This window comes from Mytilus californianus, unplaced genomic scaffold (assembly GCF_021869535.1).
Source record: "Mytilus californianus isolate M0D057914Y unplaced genomic scaffold, xbMytCali1.0.p SCAF_6, whole genome shotgun sequence".
Taxonomy (NCBI): Eukaryota; Metazoa; Mollusca; class Bivalvia; order Mytilida; family Mytilidae; genus Mytilus; species Mytilus californianus.
Window position 1 is genome coordinate 53326291 of NW_026262712.1, and position 20249 is coordinate 53346539.

The 20249-nt window shown below is 31.0% G+C and overlaps 1 protein-coding gene across 4 annotated transcripts in view; it reads right to left on the bottom strand.

Annotated features, from left to right (window-relative positions):
* LOC127704326 (short-chain collagen C4-like) overlaps positions 1–20249 on the bottom strand; it is a 205685-nt gene that overhangs the window by 42416 nt on the left and 143020 nt on the right. The window contains exons 1-4 of one of the 4 annotated variants that reach the window (XM_052208337.1): positions 19169–19308; positions 17461–17523; positions 14535–14771; positions 13027–13576 (exon numbers count right to left, since the gene is read on the bottom strand). The exons of 1 other annotated variant lie outside the window; for it this stretch is intronic. In XM_052208337.1, the coding sequence (XP_052064297.1) occupies positions 13338–13576; positions 14535–14771; positions 17461–17523; positions 19169–19301 (672 nt within the window). In that variant the 5' untranslated portion in view covers positions 19302–19308 and the 3' untranslated portion in view covers positions 13027–13337. Of the gene's footprint in view, positions 1–13026; positions 13577–14534; positions 14772–17460; positions 17524–19168; positions 19309–20249 lie in introns of those variants that run through there. 2 more of the 4 variants (XM_052208336.1, XM_052208334.1) reach the window with 2 other exon arrangements.

Below are 20249 nucleotides of genomic sequence, written 5' to 3' on the forward strand. Positions count from 1 at the left end.
TGATGAATATTAATTTCTTCAATGTTTCTACAATACCATTTTTTTACATATACATGTATCTTTGAAGGTGTTAGTTTTTTATTTAAAACTTGATCAGGAGTTGCTCCGGTAGGGAGAAGTTCACTTCCCACATCACGGTATGAAATTTAAAGTTAGAAATTAAAAAAACAAAAAGAAAAAAGGAAAAAAGGTATACGGTAGCCGCAGTATTCTGTCCCCTTTCTCTTATATATATAGCTCGCAGGAATCCACTTATTACACTCGAGTTAATATTTAGCAACTAGATTGGCATTATTTTGGAACGATTTACAAAATTCCAAAAACACAACTCGAAGTATACAGGAACATTTACTTTTAAACTTAGTTCTTAATTGATTTCATTTGACTGGAAATACTTTTCTTTTTTATTTCGTTTTCGAACTAGAACTATTTAATAACATTTTCATTTTTAACTTAACTTTTGAAATACTATTCTATTTATTTCATTTTCATTTGACTATGTTTTACTTGAATGTTGTACATTTGTAAATAAATTGTTGAGTTCTATTGATTTATGTCTCTATTCTGCCAAAATCTGATATCAGGTATCTCGATGATCGAATAGGGACGAAGTACTGGCCATTATACGTCCCGGGAGGTGCCGTCACCGAACCCCTCCTGTTACACAAAGATAAATACTACCACTTTCGATATCCTTGATTTTGGACAGTGATAACGACATCGTGCAGTGTTCTCTACTAATGTGATTAATTGGCCCTCTCATCTTACAAACTGGTCTTCAAATATAACGGAAATGGAACTATCTTGTGATAATTATGTTGTAACGTTGAGGTAGAGGTAAGGAAAACCCAACGTATATAACGTAAAATGATGCAAAATTGACATACTTTTTCTTTTACGAGTTTAAATACAACATGTAGTATATAAGTATATTTTTTCGAAAAAAACACATATTACACTGTACCAATAACAGGACAATCTCAATCAACATTAACATTATTACTTTTCTATAATATCATATAGAAAGACTAGATATTTGCAGTTAAGAAGGAACAAAGAAAAGAAAAAATAATAACTTAATGATACCTCTTGGAATTTTAGTCAATGTCCTAAAATTCACCGAGTCTTTCATCTCCGGTGAACATTGATTTCCCAGCAAACAAATCTGTTTTTCCTCGTTATAACTTACAGAACAACAATTATAGTCGGAAATGCATAGAACTGCACAAACTTCGCTCGAAGTTACTATTGAACTTGTTTGATGTGAAAGTATTATTTTATTCATCTCAATACTAAATATTGCTTGCTTATATGGTTCATCGGAAGCAACTATATAAGGTAATGTAGATGTTAACATATGCATGCAATGACATATGATTTTCCAACGTTGTAGTATCATATCGGATATTTAACTGTAATGTTCTTCCTTAGGTATATATTAAATTGTTTGATCACTAGATGCACGTAAGAATAAAAAACAAATGCTTTGATTTTCTGTGCCAACGTTTACTTTATATTTCGAAGTCACTATGATCTGCGCAGTTGATGATACAATACATTTAAATATACGTTATTAAAAGTATTTCTCAGTAGTATGTTTTACATGTTTGTAAAACGATACATATATGTTGACGTTTCGACGACTCAATATTTTATTTACCAATCAGAATGAATATTTGAAATACTACTAACTAATTTACCATACAGAATATGTATTTGATATCTGTGCATCACGTGTTATCGATTAATCCAAAAACAAAATATTTAAACGATTACAGCATTTAAATGCCGATTTATTAGAATACGACACATATTTCTGGATACAAACAATAGCCATGATTGAGATCAAATGGATGAATAATAACATAAGGGTATCACACTACAAGAACATATAATTAATAGCCAATCTTTCAAATTTCACAATTGCCCATGGCCGTGCTCTAGTACAATTGTGAGGGTTCGGCCATAAAGTCCGTAGAAAATGATTTTGAAATCAAGCAAAATAATGAAAATACACATTAGGTTTAATGTTAATATGCAGGCTGCATTTAGATATATAATGACATGTATCTTACTGCCAGTTAAAAAGGGGGTACTGGTAAACTTACAGTAGATAATACTGTACAAATTTACGAATATTTTAACAATATATGAAAAATGAGATTGAGCTACATGTTATTATGTAATAATAATAAAAAAGATAACACTTTAACGATACAAAAGATAAGGACATGTATATGTCAATACACGATATGTTGATGGAGAACTAGTGTGAACAATTATACTAGTTTGAATTATCCAATGTACAGAAAGTAAATCTTCAATGTTCAAGAGATTTTTAAAATTACACTCGTTTCGTTTTATACAATTAATGAACAATTAATAAAATACATGTCGCTGGAATCTATAGATAGCCATGTTATTTCTCATAAAGATACACGCATTATAATGTATCCACTTCAACATGATTTTAAAAGGGGATTATCAATTAATTGAAAGTATTGATGATGTAACAAATTACCAAGATCAAGAAAAACAAACAGATTGTCCCATAAAAGGCTTCTCCATGGTAGTTGAAAGGTTAGTCTTAGCCTCTCATCCACAAACTAAAGCATTATGGGATAACAGGTAAAACTAATGAGTGGATAAACATCTGCCTCCGTGATAGAACAGTCAGTAATGGTGAAGGGTACAAATGTACAGGGGATACAAACAACCATACGACTGTTTGCTGATGAGACTATTGCGTATGTCAAAATCTAATGCATATGCAACAAATCTACGAAAAGATATATACTTTGACCTATAATGGTTTACCTTTTACAAATTGGGATTCCCTATTTCATCATATCTTAAATGGGGAATACCATAATCACTATCTACTCCAAAGCTAATAACATCATTAGCTTCTTGAAAGGGAACGAAAACATCTCTAAACAAGTCAATTAAAAAAAAACATACCTGTCTTTCGTCATGCCTACATTAGAATATGCTTTTGCAGTATGGAGGCCATATCAGTTTACATAAATTTAATTTTGATTGACATTCAATTGTTTATGTCTTACTTTTAGTAAAGTTACAGAAGTGACCGACTAATAAAAAATGTAAAATGAAAAACTCGATTGTCAATATTCAAATGAACATACCTGCCATCAAAATGCTTGAAGGTCAAACATAATTTCCTTTGGATAGCTATTGATGTCAACACTGGGGACGAATCAACTACAAACTCTAGAGTAGACTTCAGACTTTCAGACGTAATTTCAACAGTTTCACGTGAACCCACTCGATTTGATATTTTAAACAACTCTTAGTACGCTAGGATAAGGCCCAACCAAGCATAAACAAAATGTTTGGTGGCATTCAAGAGTGTGGATTTGAACTGAAGTAAGATGGGTTTACTCGAGAGTTTCAAGTGAGCTGCCTATGAGGAAACGTATAAAGAGTCAACATGAGTGATAAATAAAAATCCCAACAAGAATACATAATTGTATAAATGTTCATGTTTTTTAAGCTCATTCGACCAAAATGTCAAATTGATAAAACGTCAGAAGAATTATACATTCAATATCCAAGTATAGACATGATCGTATTTTTTATAATGAAACTAAATCATGTAGAAGTTTTATTTGCTTTTAATAAATTATTTTGTACAAACAACGCATCGAACATCTGTTGCATCTTTGTATGGAGGACACCTCAAACTACCACATTTGGTTCTGATTCCATAAAATAAAGCCCCGATTTCATCTCCATTTTTATTGTCGAGAGGTTCGGCATCTTTATCAACACATGTATAATCCTTACTGCTAAAAGTCTTGTAATCCGTCATTAGAAAACCACTGTACTCGGATGTCCAGCCCTTATAGCATGTTTTTCTACCTGTAAGGAGAACAATTGTGTTTACTATAAGTTCGTTATTGTCATGTATTTCTTCGTCTGAATTTTTAAACACTGCTTTGATGATAAAATTCATACATGTAACTGAATGTTCTTTAATTTATATCTATCAAATAAAAGTATGTTGACTATGAATCAAAATCTGCTAAAGTTGGAGTTTTTCTGTTACTCGTTGTTACTGCAAACACTAATCAAAGGTACAGTAACTTCTTCTTTTTAATTTGTTTTATTGTATTGTGTTTTTTTGTTTGTTTTATGTTTTAGTGGTGAAAAATTCTCTTGCTAAGAGCATTGCAACATTGTAAAAAGCTTTACCATAAACAAATTCTTATTTATCTATATCGTATGAAGACTATTAAAAGAAAAGAAAGAAAAAAAAAACACAAAAGATGCACTGTAAAACCAAAAATGACAGGAAATAGAACTCAAACTATACCTGGAATCATCAGATGCACAGATCTTCTTCTTTGGAAACAAACAGCACATGGCACTTTTTTTAGTTTCATATCCGCTTTCATTCCTGATGGTGTGTATGATGCACCCATCCCATATTCCGTACCACATAATTGGGCATTGTCATCTTTCTGTGATTCTCCATTTTCCGGATCATTTGGTAAGCATAAATAGTTGACACCTCCAGCTTTTTTTGTATGATCGTTTCCACCAACTTGTCCTAGGATACAGAAATTTATTCCGTTTTTCATTATGAAAAGTATTGTACAAAACATCGAAATAATTCAGTACTGTTGTACTGTAACATTGCCATTAAGATTTAATCATTATTTTGTATTAGTAAAGACTTGGAGACCGGTAGAAAATGGGGTGGGGTGGGGGCGGGGGGGGGGGGGGGGGGGGTGGAGGCAGTAAGCAATCAGCAATTCAAACTTATTTACATTTTGTAGTAGGGGTAAAAAGCTGAGAGATTGAGTACCCCACCCTTTTCATACCTTTTGAATAAGACAAATTCGTACTCTTATCATTTTTTTTAATAATATAATATACGAATTGCTATCATATTTTCAAGGGAATATACATATATTTGACAAATATCTCAGGCATTTACGACATTTGTTATAAAAATAAAATAATCAACATCTGATTAGTAAACTGTGTATAATTCAGTCTTCGACTTTGTCATATATTTTATCTTAATTTCTTGACTTTATCATATATCATGAGGCTTGAAAAAGTGACATGTTCCAATGGCGCAACCATACCACTCATCAAATAGAGACCCCTCCCAATTAAAAAACTAGACGCTTTCATATATATATATAATCTAGAGCTTGACATTTAGACTCAATTGTTAGACACCGTATGTGACCCTGTATATGCCTCTTGCTTGTGTAATTTCTTAACATGAATAAAATGTTCGTTACATTAAAGTCGTTGTTGTGGTTGCAAACGCTAGTAGATAGCATACTAATTTACTATGATTTTGAAAACAATTCAAATAAAACATTTAAGATTAAAATTGAGTGCACGTTAAACTTCAAAATTTGTAACATTACTGTATTGTCTCGGAGTTCTTACAGAACGCATAGATAGTGGATATATAAACTTGATATTCTTGGTAGCCGACATTTCCATAAATGAGCTTCGTTGTCAATTAGCATCGTTGTCAATATAATGGAATTTGATGCGACTGTCATACAAATGAGAGGTTTAGCTAGCTATAAAGCCAGGATCAATCCACCATTTTCTACATAAAAAAATGCCTGTACATTGTCAGGAATATGACAGTTGTTATCCATTTGTTTGATGTGTTTGAGCTTTTGATTTTGTCATTTGATTAGAGACTTTCCTTTTTGAATTTTCCACGGAGTTCAGTATTTTTGTGATTATACTTTTTTTCCAAATAAGAAGACCTTAACGAAGTGGAAAGAGATCCTTTTGGAGAATTTTAAATGTATTTATTTTCTTTTGCTTACCTGTATAGACCATATCTACTCCTTTTGGACATCATTTCTTTCCCCAACGTACATATGTCACACCTACGTGAATAAACATCAATAGTTTAGTGTGTTGATTAAAGCAATGCATTATCAATTTCATCCTAAATTTATAATTACGTGCTTTTCTATTAAGTTACATTATGCTGATGTGGTTTAAATCAAATAGTTTTAACTTTATTTTAATTTGGAAATGCATGTAGAACAAGATTTATAAAGCACGAATAAAACTTTATTGGTGGATGTCTTCAAGAACACCCACTCTTCCATCACAAGTAGAGCGGGTTGACAAATATTCAAAAAGAAATGTTTTGACAGAAATTGGTGTTGATGGGGGATATTTAATTGTATATTTTTATTTTTCACACAGAATTTAATCTATTTAGTTCAGCTGCATTATTGTATCATTTAAGTTAAACACAGTTTGTTTTGTTAAAAATAGATACAATTGCTTATGTGTATTTTTCAGTTTTTTCGTTTATGTTTCAATCTCTTAAATCAACTTGGTGTATTTGTTGTTTTTAATGTTGTTTTATTTATTGTTTTATTTTGTATTATTTTGTATTATTTTCCTTTTTTAAATTTGTTTTCTTGACACAAGATAATCATTCAAACGTTCACACCTGAAGCAACCGGCTTTCCTGTTGAAATGCCTTCCTCTTTTCTAGATGTACGGAGGTAATGCTTCATTAGAAAAGACTGGTCAGATGCCGATAAGTCAAAATCTTTACAATCATGACATTGGACAAGCACAATGCTTGTTGTTACAACAACTATCAAACCTGACAAGAACATGTTTGCTACAACAAGAAATTGGAATGAAATAAAGTAGACATTCTTAAAGATCTATCAATTCAAAGGTATACCGAGTGCTTAAAGTATCAATGTTTGATTCGTGAAGCACTTTACTCTTATTTGAATTAAGATGCATTTTGGGAATACATTTGGGTCTTAATGTTTGGACATAAAGTCAGTAAAACTTGATTTCACCGATAATATATTAATTTACATATAACTGTATATAATGAATTATACCAGAAATAGGTAATTTTTTTTAACTTTTTTTTATAGTGTATATATCTATTCATTTCGTTCAATGGTATTGTGTGCGATCTTCTAAAAAAATTCTATGTACACCTAAAAGTTATAGCTACTATATGCTATATAGGGTAAATATTTACTATCAGCCGAAAGAAAAAAAACCCATGTTCATTCATTTGCATCTTTCAAAAAAATAAATAAAAACAATATATCAAGAAAGCGCGCTAGCATTTACATACTTTGTAGTTATTTGATTTGTTTTGTTTTGCAAAAATAATTTAAGTGTACTAAAATCAACTAGTCTATATGTGCTTATCGCAAGCTTGTAATTCAGTTGTTGTCGTTTGTTGCTGTGTATCATATTTGTGTTTTGTTCATTATGTTGTATATAGATCAGGACGTTAGTTTTTTCGTTTGTGATGTTTAACATTTTGTCATTTCGGGGCCTTTTATAGCTGACTATGTGGTATTGGTTTTGCTCATTGTTAAAGGCTGTACAAAGCTCTATAGTTGTTAATTTCTATGTCATTCGGTCCAATGTGTAGACTTGTCTCATTGGCAATCATATCATATCTTATTTCTATAAGTTCAAAATACTTATATCACGCAAGGAATAGAATGTTTGATAACTTGTTAGGCTGGTCAGTCCAAGTAAATTTTTTTTTATCAATTTGGAATATAATGATCCACGAAGCTAAAAAGGGTGATTTGTAAACATAAAACACATTATAAATAGTACCGGAAAGCATCATACTCTAAAGAATCATATCATGCTGTATATTTTATACAGTCAATTACTTCCTATATGTAATCATGTATTAATCGGATTCGACTCTTTTGCTTTTTTGAACTTTTTACCAATATTTGCTTTATTTAATGCAAGAGGAAAATTCGTATAATCAATAGAAAAAAGAAGTGATGTTAAGAATAAAGGACGAGTTTAATTCCATTAAAACAAAATTGCAACGAATAAGAAAATGCAGTAAAACTTTCTGTTAAATACACCATGTTAACTTTGTAACTTTCAATAGAAATGCATAAATTATCAATTACTTACGACAAAGACATACCTTGTTCTTTTTTTGTCAACACAATATATAATGACAAGTCACAGTACTGTTAAATCTGTATACAGAGTTTATCTTAATGTTTGTATTTTAGCCAAGCAATACATGTACATCTGTTGTTAAAAGTAAATAAGAAGATTGCATGTCAGTTTATTGATTTGGTATATGTTTACATGTATTCTAAAGGTTACAGAACTAAAAAGTAAAATCACAAAAATACTGATCTCCGAGGAAAATTCAAAAAGGAAGGTCCATAATCAAATGGCAAAATCAAAAGCTCAAACACATCAAACGAATGGATAACAACTGTCATATTCCTGACTTGGTACAGGCATTTTCTTATGTAGGAAATGGTGGATTTAACCTGGTATTAAAACAAGCTAAACCTCTTACTTGTATGACAATCGCGACAAATTCCATTAAATTGACAACATTGTGTGAACAAATCAAACAGACATAAATACGTTTTAAATTTGCTAACATCTTCCAATAATCATACAGCACTGAGCAAGTAGTCTAAAACAGTTCGTTGATAACGAGTCATCAGTAACAATGATAATGTGTCATCTACCAACTGCTTGTTAAAGGATAAGTTTACAAAATAATTATATTTGGTACAATTCCAATTATAGATGCCACGTTTTTTTTCGAAAAGCCAAAACAATTAATTTAAAATTTTCAGAGTATCTCATTAAACCAAAAACAACTTGAGCAGAACAGAATAACCGTCAAAGATCATATTTACCTGTGAATGTTACAACATTACTTTTTGTTCAAGTTAAAGCTTTTAAAAAAATGTGCACTATTCATAATTACTCCATCAAGTATTCTATATAAAGAAAAATAGAAAGTAACATAGGGACCTAATGGGTAATGTTTTTGATTATTGGCCAAAAATTATAATTTTCATAGTGAGAGTTCTAATGTATCATACATTAACATACATCAAGAAAAAAAATGTTTTTTTGTAAAAATAAATTTTTAAGAATTATTTTCTGAAGATTTATAGAAGTCAAACGGATTATAAGACATATTCTCAGAATGTCTCAAATTAAAAAAAAAATGAGATTTTTTGCAAATAAGTCAGTTATGATTAAATAAAACTGATAGTAATCCTGAACGTAACAAATTTATTTATCAGCTAAATGAATGCTAAACGATTAAGTATCGATAAAAACATAAAGGTCTGTGGCCTGGATTTTAACACGTTTACAAATAGGTTTTGTTATATACACTCATGACAATTCGGGTTATTTCTCTTTCCATACACAATGATACGAAAGTACTGTAGGACTTGTTGATGTGGTTAGCTATGCTGACTTATATTTTTGATAGATCGTGTTAATAAACGGACCACTGGCGCTGAAAAAACCAACAATACAAAGTATAGAAAGAATACCTAATATTTATTTCTAATAATACAACAAGTATACGTCCAAAATTATGTATGTGTGGACATTTGATAGGTCGTAGATAAGATGTTTTACCACTTCAAGGGAGACAAACAACCCGTAAGCCAAAGGATTGAAAAGAGCATATCGCGGACCCTATGATAACATAAGTGTCAAAATATCCCTACTACGTACAAGAGTGGACTGGACGGAGACCCCCACCCCCCTGTGTACACAAATTTCTGCATAACAACTGTCTCTCCGGTTTTTTTTATGCAAACAACATGAATAACGTGTCCTTATGATAGTAATTAAATTTTGTTATGATTATTGTAAAATATTAATGACGTTTTTTGTGAGATGCAAGGAATTAAACTCCTTGTGAATTGAAGCCATGCAAGTATTTTTTTTTTATTCACGACTGTTTAAACTTTAGATATTTAGCTAACTTTGGGTTCGCATCCCTGCTCATTGGTACTCATACGTTGCATATAATTTTCATAAATGTAATATCTGTTCAAACCTGTGAGACATAATGCACGTATATATGACAATTTAATTATATTCTAGTACAAATAAAATTCAGTCACAGTTTAAACTTAAAAATGAATATCCTCTTAGTCTGTTAGTATCTATTAATGAAATAAGATATTTTTGACAGAAAAATCCTTTTGTTTGATGATCTTTCTGCTTTCCGACCACTGTGTTTCCGACATAAGATAAGAAACATCGTTTTCTTAATTTTCTTCATTCTTTCCGACATTTTCCCATGCAATGATTGAAATAAAAAATATCAAAATGATAAACGTTCACAAATAATCAGTTTATTCTGGGACATTATATATATTTATATCAATAAACTATTCCCAGGTTTATTGTCACAATGCACAACAGCACGCTGCATTAAATACTACACACACAACGCGTACAGGGACCGTCTCAAAGCATGAATTATATAATTGCGTTATCATTTTACTTGATATTTAATAAACATTCACATTATTAAAAACACATATATTTTGTGAAAAGACAAAGAGGTTCTTACATATAAAATTGATGACTTTTTGACTGCAACCTATTTTTTATTGTTTATAACTTTCCAATCTACAAATGAACTTTGATTGTTGAAATATACAATATCACGTAGAAGCCTATCCATAGAGGGACCGTATCAAAGATATAAATAACTACCTATATAAATGATCAAAAATGTTCGAGATGTTCCGAGAATCTTGATTCCGAGGATATCGAATGGCCCATAGACACTTCAAAAACTTACCAATATATAAGCATGAACCCCTCAGGGGTTCACGCAATAATAAGCAGCCCTAGATACAGGTGTAAATGAATATTCTATCGGCGAAAAATCTTCCTATCAATCCAGAATATCAAATCGTAGACCCCCTCACCCGTTATAGACTACGATAAGGTATTTAATATGTATGGCATTTTTTTTTAAAGTTATGAAATGAAATGTGTAGGCTATAACCAAGCATTATAACAAAATAAAAAAAGTTTTTAAATTTCTAATGGGTGAACTACAAACACAGGCCTGGTATAAGATTGCACGTTACATGTCTAGATAAAACTTTTTCACACAGCTTTACTGGCGTTATCAGTAGTATAAATAAATGTTTACTTTTTATTATTTTAAGTTAACTCATTAATGATCATTCTTTAAAGTTACTTACAGGCGGAAACCCAGTTGAAACCAAACAAAAGAAATAGAACTGTTTGTTAGAGAAGGGGAAAAAAGCTAAATTGGTATATTTGAATTGTTTACATCTGTTTCTATGAGCTTTAAAGGCTTAATAAAAGTGCATAATGTCGGATGTTTTGCATCTTATATACGTGTTTTTACTTGAATTATAGTATGGAGGTTCGAGATATTTGTAAACTTTTAAATTATTGACAAATTATTTAATAAAACAGTTGATTTTGGAAGGTTCAAATCCAAGTGGATATTTTTTGTGCATAAGCATAAATTCCACAGATAGATAAAAGAATGATCTTTCTAAAGCATTCATTTGCATCTCTGCCCCCGGGGATAGTTGTTTGGGAAAAAATCCCAAAAATGGGCAATAATTGCTTCGAAAAGATAAAGTCGGGTGCACATTTTTATGTTCGGGCGTGTTTGAGTTGACTATTATGTCTTGAAAATGTTTAAAGCAAAACTATTTGATACATCATCTCGCTTCAGATTCTATTTTTTTTTATATATTTAAGCTACAGTTTCATTTAATAACATTAAAAATTCACAGTACTAAAGAATGAAATATATGGGTCAAGTGAAATACCTTTCTAATGAGTCATAACAACAGAGTAGGTGTGTTCGAATAACAAATTTTTACTAAAAGTACTTGGCGACAGACTTTACAACTGGATCTTAAAAATGCATAATTTAAAAAAAGCTTCATTTTTTGTGTGTGTTATCCAGGGTTATTACTCGACAACCTCCGCACATTTTAAGTCTGCCCTTCCACGAAATATTTTATTAGAATTTTTTTAAATGTTTTTGAACTTTCGAAAATTCCACCAGACAACCGATCAGACCATAATTTTAAGTTGAGTGAATGCAGAAAGTACATTAAATGATGCGCTATAGCTATTAGATACATTTGTCTTTTAAAATATAACTAGCATATAAGGATCGTAATGGTGCTATGTAGATAAATTTATTGGTTTTCAAGAGCTACATTGGCAGCGCGTCATCCCTACAATAGTTCCACTTTTACGATTGTAAAAATTGACTGGCATAATGGGGAGATAATTTTGACGAAGTAGAATCCTGACTGACTTAGAACTAGATTAATCGTTTAACTTATCTAACTGATTATATCTACTTCGTGTATTTTGAAGATGCAACATGAAAGTCTGTAATACATGTACCCATAATTAATCATACAATATAAATTGACGTCTATTGAATGTTTTCGCGTGTGACAATACACAGAAACAACTAAATAAAGTTTACGAGGACTTCATTCCATTGATTGATTGGTCATTGCTTGCTTAACGTCCAGCGGCAATAATCAAGACAAGAACACATTTTGAAATAATAAGAATAAGAATAAAATTTGTTTATTATAGTGTCACATATTGATTGAAACAAGACATACACATAATATTTATATAAACACAAATAACAGTCTATATCAAGCCAAAAAAATGACTTATGAGACACTGACCTTAAAACCAAAATATATACTGTAACAACAAGAATGTGTTTATAGTACAGGGATGCCCCACTCGCACTATAATTTTTTTTATGTTCACTGGACCGTAAAATTGGGGTAAAAACTCCATTTTGGCATCAAAGTTAGACGGTTCATATCATAGGTAACATATGTACTAAGTTTCAAGTTGATTGGACTTCAACTTCATCAAAAAAACACCTTGTCCAAAAACTTTAACCTGAAATGGGACAGCGGACGGATGGCTGGAAGGACGAATGGACGGACAGGGGTAAAACAATATGTCCGTCAACTTTCAGTTGCGGGGACATAAAAAATGTTTCTTAAAACTTATGCGTTTAAAGTTTTACCACAATTTTCACAAAACGTATATGCTACTTATAATTATGAATCATAATAGCTCTACAAAATAATTTTAAAACCATCATGTGCTTTCGGAGATTTTACGATTACAAGTTTTTTTTTAAGTTAGGAGATTTTTTTTCTTTTCGAAGGTAATTTTTCTATGACCACGAAAAAATTATATAAACAATTACATATCACGAAAAAACGACTGTAACAAATTTTATCGTGTCTTATTCCTAACAAACGTAGCTTTTAATTTAACCAGCAGACAAGAGGACGGACAATGCAAGCAAAACTAGAAAACTCTCTCATTTTTTATGAGGGCACTCACTACATAGGTTATTATAAGTGATACCAATCCTGAAAATACAGACAGATATCTGGCATTTAATGATTAAAGAAAAACATATTGCATTAAGTTTCTTTGATTAAATTTGACAAAACGTTTTATTTTGTGCAAACAACGCAGTGCACAGTCACTGCATTTTTGTACGGTGGACACCTCAAACTGCCACAATTGGTTTTTACTCCATAAAATAAAGCTCCGTTTTCATTCTTATTCTTATCGTCCACAGGCTCGGCATCTTTGTCAACACATACATATTCCTTGCTGCTGTGATCCTTATGATCTGACATGATATAACCGGTGTACTCAAATGTCCAGCCCTTGTAACAGGTTTTTCTCCCTAAAAGGATAAAAAATATTGACTCAATCCCGTTCATCTTGTACACCTTAACTAATTTTTAAATCGTTTTGCTACGAACTTAAACTACATCTGCATCATTTTGTTTAAATTCTCGAGTAATCAATTACAACTAATGAACCCTGTCTACTTTAAAGGTTATCTTGAATTGTTTGTACAGGATGGAACATAATAACGTAATTGTCAGTTATTTCCTGGTAATATTTCGTTTTCTGAGAAAACTTTAATAAGAGGTGAACTTGAGAGTATGTTTTGTTGACGTTTTAAAAAATACCGTCAATCCGGACGGATATCCATCATTAGATACATATATAGTCTGCTTCAAAATGAAGGTGTTATACAATGAACCAACATGTAATTATGAAAGAGGATCTAGTACAAAGGGGGCAAAAAACACACACGAGTAAAAGAAAAATAAATGACACCATTGCCACGAGAAAAAAGACTAACATACATTAAAGAATTCGCAAAAGAATACACAGAAATAAAGAAAAATAGGATCAGCATTGCGACTGTGAGTAATGAGAGCTATTGGTGATCATCTATGAAACAAGTGTTCCATAACGGTTAACCAAGTAATGATGGCCACTGCAAAAATTTTGAAGAGCTGATTTCAACTTTACACTTGGGAGTCTTTGGTTCAGTTTCCCTGAAAACATTATTCCTCTATCGAAGAAATCATGATCGGATACGGAAGCCCTGGAGTATCATATCAACTTGGAGATACATACTCCGTATTCAGATCCTGCTTTTTCTTTTTCTCCTAAAAATTAAAGTTTACAATTCGAAAATGTAAATAATGTATCGTCTAAATGTTTTGTTCTTTACGGATCCCCGCTTTCGACATGTGAGGAAGACTTAAGAATCTGTGTTAATAAATAACTTCATAATTAAACCATTATTAATTTTTCATCAATTCAATAGTAAAAGATATATCTACCTGGTATCATAAGAACAGTTGATCTTTTTCTTTGGTAGCAAACAGCACATGGCACCTCATTATCGGTCAAAGTGCTTTTCATTCCTGATGGTCTATTTGGCGAAGTAAGCTCATATTGGCCACCAACTATCTGGTCATTGGTACCTGATAATGGTTCTCCGTTTTCGGGGTCGTTTGGTAAGCTTAAGTTTGTTACACCTCCTCCTTTATATGTATATTGGTTACCACCAACTTGTCCTTGAATAGAAATAAATGTATGTACTTTATTGCTTAGACATGTAACGTTTTTCTTCAAAATATCGTTACAATTAAAAAAAACATACATGCGCTTTGCAGAAGAAAGATTCGTGAAATGAATAAACAAACGATAATTAAAATCTACTTGCAACTATGGGGATAACTGATTAGAAAGTCCAGTCTTCGAATAACTTCTGACAGCAGTTGTTCTATACTAGACAGGATTTTGTCGGTTGTATCCAATATAAAATTCTAAACTCAGATTGTTTGTTCTTGAAAAGATTATTCTTACCGTTTTGAAGACAAATTAGCACTGACTCTAACTGTATAGTGTAAAAAGAAGTCATTGGTTTTATCTAACGTAAGAACATCAGTGTTACACCGCAAATTCGTTTTGTCTGTTTCGATTTAAAAACCCATAGGGATCAAGTACTGATAATCTGTATACTTTACTTTCAAACTTTCAATTATAATACTATGGAAATAAAATAATGTGTAAAAAAAACATAACGTATAGATGTTATAGTTGTTTCATTAAAATGACGCCACTTCTAAATTAAATATAAATGGAATCCATGTGAACGAATTTATGCGCAAACGTTATATAATGTAAAAGTTTGTTATTGAACTATGCATGGCAAATGAAAACCAAACATTGACATGTTGAAGGCAAAGTTGTTCAGATCAAATGATAGAGAAAAACTCTTACAAAAGCAACTTTTTTCGTTTTTAAGTAAATTAAAAGAAACTGAACTATGCACCTTTTGTTAAGAAATCAGAGAAAATTTGTTTTCACATTTCTGGCTATCCATAATAGACTGGATTAGACTTTATAACATTGTACTGCGTTTTGGCGAAAGAGAAGTCATTTTGGGTGTGTCTTGGGAGTTTGTTTACAGTAAAACAGTAATTAATATTTTGTTGATATTTTAATTTTGTGGGATAGAATATTAAAAAGACTGGATAAATAGTGAGAAATATTCTGTATGTTTCTTAACCCCTTCACAAAAAGTTTGCATAGATCAAAGGTGGCAATTGTTAGAAGAAGCTTTTAATTAACCATATCAATTTTAATATATATCTTATTATATTATTAATTCGTATATTTTAACTAATTTGATTCGTTCAAGGATAGTCACATGTTAAACTATATTTTCGAAGGTAGATAGAAAACGGCGGATAGCAAAAGTGATATTGCACGGTTTTTTTTAGAATATCGAAAAACCGATATGTGACGAAATCTAATAAATTTCATGATATTGTTAAAGGTTTTTGAAAATTACATATTAATGATCGATTTTCTAAAAAAAAAAGCCTTCAAATATATAAGATGTACACAAAAAAAAACATAAAAAAATAATTTAAATTACAACTAATATGTTGTAATTGTCAAATAGACAATTTTAATTAATATGATATCTATAAAATTCCAACAAAATTAAATGATCGAAAAAAGAGAATATAATACACTGACGGTTTTGATACAAATATAGTCGAAAATTAATAATATAACAATTGTAGCCTTTGTATGAGGTCAATGCAGGATATATTGACCCAAAGAAGTATATCGACCTCATACTTCGTTCTCAGTCGATATACTTCTTTCAGATCAATATATCTTTGTATCGACCTCATACAAAGGCTTTAATTGTATAATATTATTAATTCGTATATTTTAACTAATTTGATTCGTTTAGGGCTAGTCACATGTTAAACTATTGAATACGAATCGATTGTGAATCGGATTCGCTTATCGCGTTTACACACTCTTCTTTTTTTTTATTCGAATCGAATTCGAATTGGCTAATTCGCATTATCCAATTCGCATTAGAAATGCGTTTTCGTTAATACGAATTAGTTTATTCGCATTAATTCGAATTAAACTGTGGTGTGGACACTTTCTAAATTGTATTTCGAATTAAATTATAATTAATTAATTGATAATGCGAATTAAAAGTTAACGTCGTTCGGACAGTAAAGCGAATTTGACGCGCATTGCAATTCGAATTAGAATTTACGTTGGAACGTAAAACGTTTCGAATGCGAATGAAACTAATTCGAATTAGTTAATGCGAATCGAATTCGAATTAGGTGTCAACGCAGCATTAGAATATCTAAAAACCGATATACTTCGTGACGTCATCTAATGAATTTCATGATATTGTTAAAAGTTTTTAAAAGTGTATAGTTATGATCGATTATTTAAAAAAAAAAATTCAAAAACATTAGATGTACACAAAAAACACAACGAAATAATTGAAATAACAACTAATATGTTGTTGTTGTCAAAGTGACAATATGATATCTATAAAATTCCAACATAATTAAATGATCGAAAAAAGAGAATATAATGCACTGACGATTTTGATTCAAATATAGTCGGAAATTAATAATATAAAAATTATAGCCTTTGTATGAGGTCAATACAGGATATATCAAACAAAAGAAGTATATCGACCTCGGACTTCGTCCTCAGTCAAGATACTTCTTTCAGGTCAATATATCCTTGTATCGACCTCATACAAAGTCTATAATTGTATACTATCATTATGTCTTGATCAATCTTACACGTGTTACTGAATTTTTATAATTTGTGTCTAAAATTGCAGTATGTAATTCCACGTGTTTTATCATGGAAAATAAAACCCATAAACCTCAGTTTCTGATATAGAACTTTTCTTCCGATTACCTGTATATACGATTTCTACTCCTTTCTGACATCCTTTCCTTCCCCAACGTACATATGTCACACCTAGATGAATGGACAGTAACACGATGTTAGTTATTTCGTGTATTGAACTTTGATAATAAATATCAACATTTCAAATTATATGAATATGCTCAGTACCATATGAATATTTGGACCATACGCGTATGGTCATGATTATATGTGTATACCCATATGACCATATGAGGTTTGGTTATTAACGAGCCGGACCATATGAATATTTAGACAATATTGGTATTTTTCAAATGAATTATAGTATCCTTCGCAGGAGCACACAGTTTATTCTCGAAACCTAAACCGGTACGAGTTATTTACTGAATTCCTTTATCTTTACATATTGTATGAATCTTGGTGTATCTGTTATCCCTCGGTTTTAGTTTGTAACCCGGATTTTATTCTCTCAACCGATTTATGACTTTTGAACAGTGGTATACTACTGTTGCCTTTATTTATCTTGCCTTCGCTAAAACTAACTTAGAGCGTTTTATCTTTCTTGGTGTAACTGCACGTTATCTTGCATTCGCTAGAATTAATTTAGAGCGTTTTATCTAGTCCTTTTCGACTGCAAGTGAAACAACGAGCGTTTTAGGACATGGGCCTTTTTTTCTTTTTTCTTAGTGTTAAAATTTCTTCTTATCTCAACTTACTTTTATTTAATTGTTGTGTTCGTTTTCCTTTTCTTATGATTTTTCTGCTTTTTTAAGATCGTTTAAATAGGAACAAGAACACATTAAATAACTAAAAACAATTTGCAATATTTAAGAAACTTTAAAAACGCCCAAACAAATACGCATATGGTCCGGAACATGTATATCATAATTCACGAAAGACATTTTTCCTGATCTGTAATTTCTTAAAAATACAAAAGAGGTCGTCTTATCTGCAAATGTACAGCTAGTGTCATATCCCCTATCATGATATTTTTTTGTATTTTCATTCTAATGGCAGGTGACACATCCGTAGAATGAACTACTCATCGTGTCAACACATTCAATATTGTTCCGTTTGGGGTTTTTTGTGTCTTGATGTGCATACTTTTAAAAACAAATGATTCACGCGTTTTGACGATCGGTATACTGCAGTTGCCTCTTACAAAATAACTTTATTTGGTATTTTTCTTAATTGTTTCCCAATTTTGACTTTTCTCTTACTATATATGCTATAAAGAATGATTTCAAAGTACTTAAGAAAGGTTTTAAAAAAAACATATAAATTGGTAGCGTGTTATCTTTTTTTGTAATGCTGTTTTAAGAGAATAAAGTCAAAAAAGCTATTTGTGACCTTTCAAGAATATAAATGACTTTGACCATCTACATGAATTTAAAAAAAAGAAGTTTTCTCTTATTCAGAAAGGTGTTGTTTTGGTAGTATAGAATTATGCAGCTTTTCCATCTTAAACATGTTTAAGCTTAATTTATTCTTTTGGTTTGTTTTTTAGTTGTTCATAAGAGGGAGATTTTTTATGTATACACTGTCATAGTTAGTGCTATAATGTTTGTCTTTGCGTCAATTCGCGTAAATTTTCAATTAGTCGTTGTGTTTTCTGTTTTCTGTTTTTGTTTTTACTTTTTTACAATAAGCAAACATAAACAGATACATGTACCTAAGACATTGTTGAGTAAATGATGCACTTTAGTGTTTAAAAATTAAATATGTTAAACATTCATACCTGAGGCGACCGGCTTTCCTGTTGAAAGGCCTTCCTCTTTTCTGGAGGTACGAAGGTAATGCTTCATAAGAAAAGACTGGTCAGATGCCGATAGGTCATAATCTTTACAATCATGACATTGGACAAGTACCATACGTATCGCTATGAACACTACCAAATATGACAAGAACATGTTTGCTGCTACAACAAATAGACATTAGATAATTCTAAATTTAAAAGATCTATAATTTCAACACTATAGAAAAGAGCTTTACGACTTAAGTGTTTATAAGGGAAGCATATATCTGTAAGTACTATTTCATGCATTGCAAACTTAAGCAATCCTCTGACATATGTCAACTCGTACAGTACACTTATTTAAAAAAAATATCAACTATTGTGTTGCGTATATGTTTTTTTTGTTTTTTTCAAATAACAACAGACAAACAATAGTACACAAAACATAGAAGACTAACGACTGATTACCTCACCTCACCTATCATCTTCATGACGGTCGGCATTTAAGGCCCTGCTCAACACGGACCCAACTCAAAACTGGGGGCAATCAATAGGGTAAGCAGATCTGTTTCACATCTCGTATATGAAATTATCAACATATTGTCAAATGTTAAGTCAATCTATTTTCACAAATAAGTCATTGCAATGAGAACCTAGTTTATCAGGTGGTCTGCAAGACTCACAACAGTGTAACCGTTGTTGCGGATGTTTATCCCGTTGAAGGAAGGACATAAATGCTTTCAGTGGAATAAAGCAGTTCTGTACATGAATGACTAATAAATTAAAGACAGAAATATTTATGTTTATCGTATATTTATTAAAAAAGTTTAATTCATGTAAATACGATTTGTTTTTGTTAGAATCAAAAACGACACAGGACTTTGTTTAAATGTGGAGGCAAAATGGCCTAAATCCAAAAGGGTATCAGAAAAAACATAATTACATTGTCCTTGATGTCACCATCTTTTAAAATTTTTTTATATCAATTATTATATGTCATACATTGCTTATTTCCTAGTGATTCAAATACAGTTCATACATGTATTTGTTCATAAAATGTAAAATTTTGGGACTCTGATCGATG